The sequence below is a fragment of the Globicephala melas genome, chromosome 4 (genome assembly GCF_963455315.2).
Source record: "Globicephala melas chromosome 4, mGloMel1.2, whole genome shotgun sequence".
NCBI lineage: Eukaryota > Metazoa > Chordata > Mammalia > Artiodactyla > Delphinidae > Globicephala > Globicephala melas.
Window position 1 is genome coordinate 23,148,916 of NC_083317.1, and position 13,241 is coordinate 23,162,156.

The 13,241-nt window shown below is 40.7% G+C and overlaps 1 protein-coding gene across 2 annotated transcripts in view; it reads right to left on the reverse strand.

The window, feature by feature from the left end:
* NCAM2 (neural cell adhesion molecule 2) overlaps positions 1 to 5,886 on the reverse strand; it is a 493,693-nt gene extending 487,807 nt beyond the window's left edge. The window contains exon 1 of one of the 2 annotated variants that reach the window (XM_030877736.2): positions 5,068 to 5,866. In XM_030877736.2, coding sequence (XP_030733596.1) covers positions 5,068 to 5,122 — 55 coding nt within the window. In that variant the 5' untranslated portion in view covers positions 5,123 to 5,866. Of the gene's footprint in view, positions 1 to 5,067 lie in introns of both variants that reach the window. The other variant, XM_030877737.2, reaches the window with a different exon arrangement.
* Positions 5,887 to 13,241: the final 7,355 nt, after the last annotated feature.

Consider the following 13,241-nt stretch of genomic DNA (forward strand, 5'->3'; position numbering starts at 1 on the left):
TTATCTCAGCCCCTTCAATATTTTTCTCTAATCACAGAGCAGCTTATGATAACTTTTTAAATTAATAAATGAGATGTTTTTAAGCCATAGGCAGATTTATATGTATGCATATTATACCAAAAATATAAATAAAGTCTGGTATAGTAGGATTGACATTTTACAAGATGCCTACACATATGTGTTATCACAACTGCTCCACATTACAGTACAGCAAGGTCAACCAGCCAGATATTTTTATATCAGATTTTCAAGTAAACAAATAATGGCTCTGAGAGACTAAGTTGCTTCTTCAAAAAATCAAGAGGCCCTTAGTGTTCTAGGTCTTCTGATTCCAAATCCAGTGTTCTTTCTCCTTCTCTGCTTGTTTTAAAAAGCAAATTGCAGCCAAGACAATTTTCATTAATTGACCTGAAATTCTTCGAAGACTGATCTGTTGATTGTTATGCTTATAAATACTCTCAAAATTCCCCATCTGCCTCTTAACTATTTAAATTCAGGCAAGTTTTTTTCATTACATCTTTCTAAAATATCTTGTAATGTTTGATGAACTGTTAGTGGCACAAGTGAAATTAGGAAGTGTGTTGATAGCTATTTGAGATGAGCACTATTATTATAATTGTAAACAGTTAAAAGTTATTAAAATATTCAAAAGAGTGCCATACAGAAGCACTTTTACTTGCTGAACAATTAAAGATAGCTTGGCTCTATGAAGCTCAGGAATATTACATTTAATGAAAGCATAAAAGCACTGCTTGCATCTTAAAGTGTTCTCATATCATATAATTTGGAAAATTAAAACTAATTTATAATCTGTTAAATAGGCCTATCTTCAGTATAACTGGGATAGAATAAAGGGCACAAGGAATTTAGAATCTAGGTCAATAAAACTTGAAAAACAATGCTGTTCACTTTATAAGAATATACAATTATTAAATTAATTTTGCATACACCAGCTCCTAGAGGATTATCTTTATTTTGGACCAAAAAAGCAAAAGCAATTCAGACTAGCTCTACCACTTATGAAGTACTTTCTTCATGCTCTCAAAAATTCACTGCTGTGAGACATGACCTCAAAAACAGAAGAATTAAAATCATTTCACAAATGTCAAAAGCCAGAGGAAGCAGCAGGAATAGTTCCAGGGTCTTCAGATTGACAACCCTGTTTCCATTCTCACTGCTCCTTCCCAAGGAAACAAGCAAAAACAAATTATACTGTTCAGCTTGGTTAGCCTCAATCTCTGTAGCTCATTTCTCAGTCTCATTACAAACTAGTCCTATGTTTGAAAACAAGCAATTTTATTTACTAGATTATATGAAGTGTGACTTTCTTTTGGACTGTATGAGGTTCTTTTGTTCCATTAATTGCTTCTCTAAGAAGGCATTACCTCTGGGGGACCATTAGCCCCCTGTGTCACTGAAAAGACTCCATGAACACTCAGGACCCACCAACCTCTCCTCTTGTTCTATGAGCTCCAATTCAACATTAGACACTAAAGTGGACACCAAAGTTTGGACACTAAAGTGACAAAACACTCCGCTTAACTCCTTTGACATAAAGCAGGGAAGGAAATCCTCTGGGTTATTTATTGATCACACGATATTAATTGACATAGCCTATGTTCTCTAAGTGCAGATGAATATGGAGTTGATTCAATAGAAACCTTACAAAGAGAGGCTGACATTGAAGGATTAGATCAGGGTAGATAAAAGAGGTTGTGTGTGTTTAACAGCCCAAACAAAAGATAGGTTTGTGGAGACCTTCCTCAAGACCTGAAACTGGTAGACACACATATACCTGTGCTTTATTTTTAGAAGGGACACTTTTCTAACAAACAATGACTTACTAGCACTTCACCAGAAAGAGTAATTTTAAGCAGATGCCTGTAAGCTTAAGTAACTGGGTAATTCGCCCCCTTCTCCCCATGATTTTGACTTAGGTGAGTGTTCTATGTATGTATCTTGTACTGGATTGAAAGAGAGATGAATAGCTCTGTTCTTGCTTTATAATTTCATACAACAATGCTTCTAATTTATGTATGTGAACATTCAGTAATAGATGTGTATTAATCACATTTGGGTAATTTTTAAAAGAAGAAGAAAATTATTTTAAAAATTAAAAAAGGTTTAGGAAAGCAATCCATACATACTACAGTTTGGTAATCTGAATTTACATAGATCCAAACAGCACATGCCCTGTGAATCACAGACTTAAGTTATCACTTGAGATGTATGATGACCGAAGCTGTGACCAAGTTTTAAATACAAAAGAAAAATAATCGCAAAAGTTATAGAGTTATGGAATCTCCATTCCATTGACAATGCAATGCAGACTTGACAATTAAATCCCAACCTCACTTCATTAGATATGAATCTTGCAGTGAGAATGAGAGGCTTTTAAAGGAGCATTTCTGCTACAATAAAAAAAAGCCTCTCACTGCAGTAGAACAATAACGTTGTGTTGAAATTTAGAACTGTTAGGCCTTGTTAGCTAATTATGGTATTGGCATCCACTTAAGTTAGTCAGTTTTTCACTTCTGTCATTTTCTTCTATTCGACTGCTGCAGTTCAAAACGTTTTGACTACTTAAAAGGGAATACATCATCGTTGCCTTGCCCCAGTCTAACTGCACACCACTTTCCAAAGCAATAGCTTCAATCATGCTTCATAAAATCCCCTGCAAGGATATTGTTGGAAACATAAATCAGCAAGCTGGGATTTTAGTATTTCTAAGGCAAGCTCAGGGATCACTGACTGGCGGCTTTTCCATGGCCCCATTTATAAAAGAATAAACAAAATTATGAGTTACACTAGATGCATTTTTTCAAACTGCTCCCAGTGGTATTTCTGATACTTGCTGCTGCATCCTTAATTGGAGAACAAAACACTAGCATAGAGGGATTGGACTCCAGGATCAGGATTGCTGTTTCCAAGCATCTCTGACTTCATTGGGACACACGGCACAGAAGTACCACATGTTCTGTTTCACAAAAGCTAGGGCTCTCTGCTATGCATGCATCTATGCCTCTGTGAGTGCCATGCATTTTTAAATTGTGCTAGATAGATCTTCAGAACGATGCTCCCCTCCTTCCCTGTTTCATTAAAGTGAATATGGGCTCCCCTTCAGGCATGCTTCGGTCTTAGAGCCTCGCTTTATAATCACCCTGCGTTCTGAATTATAAATTAGGTGAATTGCAATTTCAGATGTGTTACATATAAAGACCCAAATTATATGTGTCTGTGTGTACTATTTAAACGTTCCTGGATTTCTTTTTTATCCCCCAAATTCCAACACACTTAATGTCTACGATGGCAAATTCACAGACTCCACAACTGAGACATTTTTCTTCTCCAAACCAGTCACAGTGTAATCCTGGCTGCATAAACTTGCTTCCTATTATGCCCCATCTTGCTCCACACTATCTACTCTTGGTTAACTGAAGTGGGATTTCAACTGCAATTTTCAGAGACTGCTTCTCAGTATTCAGAAATACCTGTCTATATTATAAATGAACAGTTAAACCAACAGCAGCTGTCCAAAAATTAAAGCAGTATATCTGTAGGACATAAAAGTGTATGTTGATCTTTGTGGTAATAATGATTCACCTAACTGATTGGGCTAATATTAGCTTCAGATAGACATATCTGCAATTTTGCTATGACTGAAATTTTGCATACTCTATTTTATTAAGAGAAAAGGAGGAGCATCTTAGCAAGACACTTTGCAAACTACAGCCACGTACAGTTTGCTTTCTGATTTCTGAACATAAAATCTGCATCCAATCGTGTTTCATCAGCCACTAACACTACAGCTTTAGGGAGGAGAAGGGCAGAGAAAGGAAGCCTTCATATCCAAAATGTCAAGCCCTGCTGAAGAATGATAGAAGGACCTAGTGAGTGTGGAAGGACCGAACCACCATTTCTGGGCTTACAATGGAGTTCTACCACCCCCTGCTGGACTAAATGAGAAACACAGAAGAGGCTAAAAGGCTGAGAATTGAATACAATGGAGATATTTTAACTTGTGCTGTAATTTATTTTTTCTCAAAAAAACAATTTCATGCTACACTAATAATATAACATTCTCTGAGATTATTACACATCACGAAATTACTTCTATATTCTTTTACGTTGAAGACTTCCACCAATGTATGTTTTAGCATTTTGTGTCTCCAATTAAATGTCCAAACTTGTCTGGACAGTTGTAAATGTCTCCATTTATTATAAATATATTTTCTGTGAATGTAAATTAAACAAAGCAAGATAAATTTACATCTATCTCTATAAACATAAACAGAGGTAGCTTCCCCAAATTCTCTCTCAGGTTATTCTAGTAAGCTATTCTTTTTTTTTTTTTTTTCTTAATAGATAAAAACCCCACCAGTTCCCCACAAGCTAAAACATCCCTTACAGGTGTAATTACAACCTGATGGTACAAAAATTTTCAACCTTCCTGTATTAACGAAGGGGTGGGGGAGACGCTGAAAATGAATGACTGCAACACATCCCTAGTTTTACCCATTTGCTTTCTTACACACAATATCCATGGCCCCTCTCTTAGTTCTCAACAGAAATAAACCAACATCGTTCACTTCCGTCAGGAACTGGGGTCTTGGGAAAGAGAAGAAAAAAAAAAGTCTCTAAGAATTGAATTTCCTGCACACAACAGAGGTATTCCACAACGAGTTTAATGCTGATAGTTTTTGCTGCTTCTTAAAAACATCATCGCTCCCTTTCTTTTCGCAACCTCAGATATTTAACTGTGAACACACACCAACACACCCATCCAATTTTTGATAATGACGATCGGAGAAAGCCAAGATCCCAGAAAAAGATGCAGTTTGCCTCAATCTCCTGCTCACTAATGCCTATCTCCCATTCTGTATTTTCTCTTATTTAAGGGTCTCCACAGAACAGATACAATTTTTAGCCGCTGCTAAAAAAAGAGGGAAAATAACAACAACTATAACTTTAGTTCCGTCATTTAATTCTTCTTGTGCCTCCTTCTGCCTCTCTTGGTTAGGTAGAAGGGGGAGGGAAAGTAAATGCAATAAAGCACCACACTCCTACCTTGCCCGCTACTGACAAGCAACCCGAGCAGGTAGAAGGAGAGGAGAAGGCTCATGTTCAGGACGTGACACTGGTGGACAGTTCCAAAGTTATTCAGTCCAGTCCCGGAGAGAGAACCTTCTGCTGTCACGGCCGCCTCTGCTAGAGCCGTCGCCGCTCCCTGGGCGCCCCAGCCGTCCGCAGCCCGCGCGCTCCTCCTTGCAAAGTGATTGCGAGCTCCGCTCCTTGCCGCACTATATCCAGGCAGCAGCGGCGGCGGCGGCGGCGGCAGCAGCAGCACCAGCAGCGGCCGCCGCGGCGGCAGCAGAGCCGGGCTGGGAGGGAGGCGGGGGCGGGGGCGCGGGGAGAGGAGGGGAGGGGAGGGGAAGCGCTGCGGAGGCGTATCCCTCCGCGCCTCACGGCGACCGCTTGCCGGGAGCGCGCCGCTCCAGGGTTCGTCCGCAGTCGAGCTCGGAGGCGCGAGTTCGGTTCCCTGTGCCTCTAGCTACAGAGGTCGCCGCGATCCAACTGGAACGAGCACGTCCACGAGTGGCGGCCGCACGCTCAGCCTGACGGCGATCCGCACGTTGACGGACGGCCCTGGGCCGAGGAGGGCGGGCGGCCTGGAGCTCCTGCACAGCTGAGGGCCAGTTCGCGAAAGCGGACTGCTGGAATTGGTGTTGATGGTGCAGGCTGTCGCCCGGCCCCGCGCTCCAAGCGCGCCCGGGCTTAGCTGGAGCGGGCCATCTGGGGGCAGACGGTCTATTCCGCAGCTCTCATTCCTCCAAGGGCGTGGGGCGGGGGGGTTCTCCCTCTTCCAGGCCCTCCCTCTCGCTCAAACCTTCAGCAAGCGGCCCGCTTCTCACGCTTTCCACTCTGCCCTGGCAGAGGGAAAGCAGACGCCCTCTGGTGTCTACACCGCCTGCCTCCTCGTGCTCTAGAGAGTAGGCGGAAAGATGTGCACGGTGTTTCTTATCCACGTCGACCCACTGCTGCTGACAGCAGATACCTTAAGGGAGAGAGATTGGGGAGGGGATGAGATATTAGGGGGACTGCGTTCAACTCGGCTGTCAGCGTTTACTGCGTCCTAGCAGACGTCCAATGTCTCTCCCAGACACACTCGGCGGGCTCTGCCCTGGGCGCCCAGCTCACAGCGCTGGCATTGTCCCCGCGAGGGTTGAGTGGCGGGAGGTTTTGGAAACATACAAAGATGAGTTGAGCGGGAGTCCTGCTCACCTCCTACCCATACGCACACCTGCGTGTGCCCGCCTGTAAATTGAAGGGATGGAGCCGTGGCAAGCGTCCACAGCTAACTCTCCTCTTCTGAACTTTGGGATATATCCGGTTTTCCCCTGGAAAGGTAGGAAAAGGTGTGTCAGTTTGATGTCAGACCTGGGGCAAGAGTGTGCGAGAGGCAGAATACTTGGCCCCAGGGCCCTTGTCGGTCGGCCTGGGCCAGAGCAACCGGCTGGAATGGATCCTTTCGTCTGTACATTACGTTGCTCAATTGCCTCGCCCCTGACCCAGCGAGGCCCTTGGCTGTTTCTTTATCAGCGAGGACACAGAAGTAGAAGGGGTTAGGAATATTGTAGAGCTCAGAATCCAGACCCCAACCTCTACCCTCACGATGCTGAAATGGAGGTGACATTGCTTCCGGAAAGGCAAGGGGTAAGAGTGGAAACAAGCTAACATAGATAGGAGAGATCTTGTTTGCCATCGGTTTTCCCCAGGCAGAACACTATAACACCATCTTCACACGGAAGATTCACTTACTTGGCATCCTAGGATTGGGGTTACTGCGAAGGGTGGAGGAGGGTCAAAGACTCCTCTCCACAACAGACCGAGGCTGACTCTAACCCATGGCCCTCTCAACATCTCACAGCTTGAGAACCTCTTCTTTGTTAGTGGTATATTTAGGACAATATATTTAGGAAGTTATTTTGCCCAGGCTCCCTCCTCAGACTTTTTCCTCATTCTGGGAAGCGCCCACTGTACTTGAGGAAGCTCACAGTCAATTCTTTGCAGAAAAGGGCGGAAACAGCACATTTATAGGTGTGAAAGACAGATGACTCCTTTATTTCACCAGTTCTTGATTTCCCTAGGGAATGAAAAAAAGTGCTACACACACAAACACACACACACACACACACACACACAGAGTCTGGTACTCTTTGCAATTGGATTTTCCTCTTTGTCAAATTATTTTTATCTCAGGCAATGGGTTGAACTATGCCAGAGGAGAATTTGACTGGTACCCTCTAAGGTAATTTTGACATTAAGTCCTCTTAGGGTGGAATGGAGGGAGGAATAAGGGTAGCAATAGCATAAGACTGTGTACAAACTCTGTGTGTGTGTGTGTGTGTGTGTGCAACAGAGAAAGAGAGAGAGAAATATCTTTCGTGTATGGAAACAATGAAGGAACACAGCATTGGCACTCAGGAGGATACAAAGGTAATAGAGCTACAGATGCTGCCCTCAAATTGCTAATAGTATTATTGAAGAGATCAGGCATAGGGCTTCCCCTGGTGGCGCAGTGGTTGAGAGTCCCCCTGCCGATGCAAGGGACGCAGGTTCGTGCCCCGGTCCGGGAGGATCCCACATGCTGCGGAGCGGCTGGGACCGTGCTCCATGGCCGCTGAGCCTGCGCGTCCGGAGCCTGTGCTCCGCAGCGGGAGAGGCCACAACAGTGAGAGGCCCGTGTACCGCACAAAAAAAAAAAAAAAAAAAAAAAAAAGATCAGGCATAAACACATTTGATGATATAAATCAGGCTGTAAAAATGTCGGAAGAAAAGTGAAAACCAACAGCTACTGTGCCACAAAAAGAAGGGATCATTTCTGAATAGGGGATTAAGAACGACTTCAGGAAGCTTTAAAGAAAGTGGAGAAATTAGATAGGTAGAGACATGGGCAAAACAGAGAGGAACTTAAGCAAAGCCTGGGGGCGTGAAAGCACACAGCTTGTGTGGAGAATAGAGAGAATTCTAATTTGAAAAAAGTACAGAGTGTAAAATACAGAGGTTGGATGGAGTTGGAAAAGGTGTCTAGGACCATATTTTGCCAAACCCCCCCCCACAAAACTATTATTTACCACCTCTCACAACATAACTCCATGTGTACGTGATCAAGAAGAGCCAGAATGGCTGTCCGCATCCCCCAGGGTTAGGGACTGATTGTGGATTGTAACCCACAGGAAGTTTATCAACAGAGGCTCTCCAGGGGTTACTCCATAGTTAGCCTGAGTTTATGTTGCTGTGAGGTTTCAATAGCAGGGTGACACATATTCAGAGAAAGCCTTCCCCAACTTGCCTAAACTCCTTCTTAGCAGGGAGACGTGCCTCTTCAGGGCTCCAAAAGAAGCCCATTCATTTCACAGTGCAATGATGAAGTGATCTCCGCCTGACATTTGCCTTGGTCAATTCCACTTCATAGCAGATTGATGATTTGAGGATAACACGTAGACAAATCGCCTTTGCCCATGGTTCCCCTCCGCACTCCAAAGTCATGCTTCCCTCCCATTGTGCAGATGTTGAGTACTATCAACAAAGGTGCCAAATCTCTGAACATAACTAAGCTATGTGCACTGGGTAGGATGTAAAAGGTATAGAAATACATCCTCCCTCATGTCTGTGATTCATAATTTACATTTAAGACAAATTATCATAGTTTCCATCTACCTGGGGAAGTGTTTCAAGAGGCCTAGTTGGAGCTTTAGTTTTTTTTCATTTATAAAAATAAGAGAAAGTTGAATAGAACTCAGGAATCTACAAAAAGCTGAGTAGTAGGAAATACCAACAGGACTGGATGCATGATTAAATGAAAGCAGATAAATTTGTTTGAAAAGAATAAAATGAACACAAAGGAGTAGCAGAGAGAGAGAAAATGATAAGGAGCATTATGTGTGGAAATTATCTTCTCAGAGAGGTTTTGCCTCCTTCATCTGCAATTAGCTCTTGTAAAAAGCATGCAGGTATACAATCCACACATAGATCCTAAGGATCAATGGTGTGTTGTGGACAGGATTTAATCATTATTTTTATTTTTTGTGTTTCTGATGTTATTTGTTTTCAGTCTCTCTGTTGACAGAATTCATGTGTGTTAAGATCATACTATTAGGAAATGGGACAGTCTGTGTGTTCATTTATATTTTTAAAATGTCACAAATCATTATACCTATTCATTTACTTGTCTAGAAAATTGCCTGTTTTGACTTTTTTATCACCACAAAGGAAGAAAAATATCCACTGTATATATAGGCAGAGAGCCTGAAACCTCTATAAATAGGTGATCCTGCTACTGCCTTTCCTTATCCATTAATGCCATTTGTTCTAATGATCATGTCTTTGAAAATAATTTCAACTTTCTTGGTACAACACTTTAGATGTTTTACCAGGCTGTTTGTGAGCATCTGACAGTAGCTGCTTTAGTGGCGGAATTTAGATTTTAAAACCTTCCTTCGTAAATGCTTTACTTGCTTAGCCATTTTCTTTGAAATTAAGAAACAGAACAGAGAGATTTATGGTGCTGAGGCAACCTAATTGTCACAGATTCTTACTTTTTAATTTCTTTCAAGATACATGGGGTCATTTTCCTTCATGGCTACTTCATGTTCCCTCTGGGCAAATAACTGCTCACTTCTCTCTGAAATTATGCAATAACTGCCTATAATTTGCCACTTGCCTGAATAATATTTTCTTAACTGTAAGGGATATTATATTTTTCTTCACCGAGACATCTCTGGCAAATATCATGATGGCCAGAGCAGACAATGTAATGAACATGTAACACATTGACTAAACAGTGATTAACACAACTTCAAGAATATATTCTGGACAGTATGAGATCAGAAAAAGGAGTTAAACAGTGGCTAGCAATGAACTTATTTGATATGACAAGGATTGTGATGTGAAGTGCAGGCTGCCCAAATATTGATCACATCACTCAGAAATCATATTTCTGTCCATGGATAGTATTGACCAAGGTGATGTCCAGCACAAATCCTATCATACGGAGGGCAGTTATTACATACTAGATAACAAATCCTTCATATCTAGCAAGTGATCCCATACAAGTATAGGTTTGGGAGAAAACGTTAGCGGAATGCATTTTTGCAGGGCAATACAATAGGTAATTAAATTTGAAAATCTCTTATTGCATAGGATCAATTGGTTCTTTTCTCTATGGAGTTATGTTACTATTAATTTTCAAATTAGATAAGCAATTCTATTAGTAATAGGCAAGCTGTTGGTAGCAATGGGCTTCCCTCATATATCCACAAACCATTAATATTTGCCTAATAATCAACCACTGCACATTATTTGAATACACACATTTATTTACTGTAATGTACATTACTTAGGCTAAAAAAAACTTACGTTTTAAAATTACATGAGATGATCCTCACTCACTTAAAGGTAAATAACACATTTTCCCTGCCACCTTTTAAAATCATTAGTCCTCATATTTAAATAAATATGTATTTAAGAACTGTTACTGGATTTGATGACCTTCCTAAAACCAAGGAACTTAACATCTATGGAAAACATTGACCTAAAAATAAATAAATAGCTGGGATATGTCAAAAGTATCAGAACAGAGAAATGAAACTAAATATCTGTACATATTTTATGATAAATTAATATATACAATTCTCAAATTCCTACAGTCTAGTAATAAAATAATTTAGAAATGTCTATCAACCAGACAGAGACTATCCCTTGAACATTTTGGCATTATTTTCCCCAGTATTTCACATATAATTTTTTCTTAGTGTGACTTGAGATAGTGCTACTTAGTATATTTTACCTTGTCTTATTTAGGAAATTAACATTTTACATCATCATTAAGTTTTGCAAATATAAAGTTAATAACTTTATTTGACTACATGGATTGCACCTTAATACACTTAACAATTTTCCTACACTAAGACATTAAGTGTTTCTCTGTGATTTTTTTTTTTTTTTTTTTTTTTCGGTATGCGGGCCTCTCACTGTTGTGGCCTCTCCCGTTGCGGAGCACGGGCTCCGGACGCGCAGGCTCAGCGGCCATGGCCCACGGGCCGAGCCGCTCCGCGGCATGTGGGATCTTCCCGGACCGGGGCACGAGCCCGTTTCCCCTGCATCGGCAGGCGGACTCTCAACCACTGCGCCACCTGGGAAGCCCTGTGATTTTTATTATTGTGAATAACACTGCAATGTAAAGGTCTTTGTCTATAGAGCTTTGTGCACTCTTAGGCTACTAGAAGTTAAATACCTGGTTTAAAAATACAACCATGTGTAGGTACTGAATTCATAAATTGTTCATAAATCGTTTTCCAAAGTGTATAATTTATCCTCTAATCAGGAAGACATAAAAACACTTCACTCACATTAGCATTGACTGTTTATTTTATTTTTATTTTATATTTCGTGTGTTAATTTCCTGAAAGTTTCTGTTCTGTGATTTCTTCCTTTAATTCATCTTCAATTGAAGTATCAGACTCTAGAAAATGTGTGCATTCATATTTGTGAAATTTAAGGTGTACTGAAAGATGTCTGCTTCTTAGTATCTTATGTCCTTTTAACCCTATTCTTCTGCTCTGGGATCCAGAAATTGTCATTATACTTATTAAGAAGTTGAAAAATTATAGTTGTAAGTGACCAAATGTTCTCAATTTCTCTGGTTTACTAGCATCAAACTTTTCTTTTTATTTCCACACAATATTCACACAAGTCAACAGTAGTCTAAGTATCCCAGTGCATTTGCTACTAGGGATATCTGAGGATGCCTGAGGAATCCTGGCATGTTTCACACCACATCATAAGAACTAGTATGTGTTTGTCATTCCAACCTCATCTCTGCTCTACTCCTTGGAGGTTAACTTTTGCCATCTTATAAATGGCTACCCAAGGGTATACCTTGTTGTTGTATCATTTCACTTGAAGCTTAAATCAAAGCCGCCTATCTTAATTTCTCAGTGCTTAAGCGCAGATGTTTAATGAAGCATATTGAAAGCTTGAGAGTAACAGAGACACACAAAACACAAAAGAGAAATCCAACCTTGAATAATAGATAATAGATATAGCCACTGTAGAAGACAGTTGGGTGGTTTCTCACAAAACTAAATATACTCTTACTATACTTTACAGTATAAGAGCTTACAGCATAAGCTCTTTGATGTTTATCCAAAGGAGTTGAAATTTTATGTCCACACAAAAATCCACAAACATATGTTTATAGAAGCTTTATAATTGCCAAAACTGGAAGGAAACAAGATGTTTTTCAGTAGGTGAATGGATAAACTGTGGTGCATTCACACAATGGAATTTTATTCAGCGCTAAAAGAAAATGAGCTATAAAACCATGAAAAGACATGGGGGAACTTTGTGTGCAACTAAGTGAAAAAAAAAAAAGCCAATTCGATTAGGCTATATACTGTTTGATTTCAATGATATGACATTCTGGAAAAAAGTAAAACTACTGAGATGATAAAAAGATCAGTAGTTGCCAGGGGGAGTTGGGGAGAGATGAATAGGTGAAGTACAGAGAAGTTTTAGGGCAGTGAAAAATGTTATATTATATTATAATGATGGAGATATGTCGGTATATATTTGTCCAAACCTATTGAATATACAATATCAGGAGTGAATACTCAGGACTTTGGGTGATTATAATGTGTCAGTGCAGGATCACCCTTCCTAAAACATGTACCATTCTGATGAGTAATATTTATAATGGGCCAGGCTCTGCATGTTTGGGGACAGGGGTGTATAGCAAATCTCTTTACCTTCCTCTCAATTTTGTTGTCAGTCTAAAACTGTTCTAAAAAGATTAAGTCTCTAAAAACATGTGTACCAGTTCTCTTGTAGACTGTTGGCCACTTCTCCCTCTCCCCAACGTAGAGGCCTCTTAATGGATTCTCTTTCTTAGTGCCATGAATTTCTTAGGTATCAAATACCTTCCCAAGAAGAATTTCTCTAACGCAGTCCTTCACTACTGAGAACTAATTTGTCCCCCCCAGGAAACATTTGACCCTGTCTGGAAACACTTTTTGGTTGTCATGACGGGGAGGATGGTGCTACTGGCATCCAGTGGGGAGAGGCCAGGGATGCTACTAAGCTTCCTACTTTGCATAGCCTGCTCTCCACAATAAATAATTATTCAGAATGTCAGGTCGAGGAATTCTGCTCTAAATTATTTTTCTCCATCTGACTCTGGG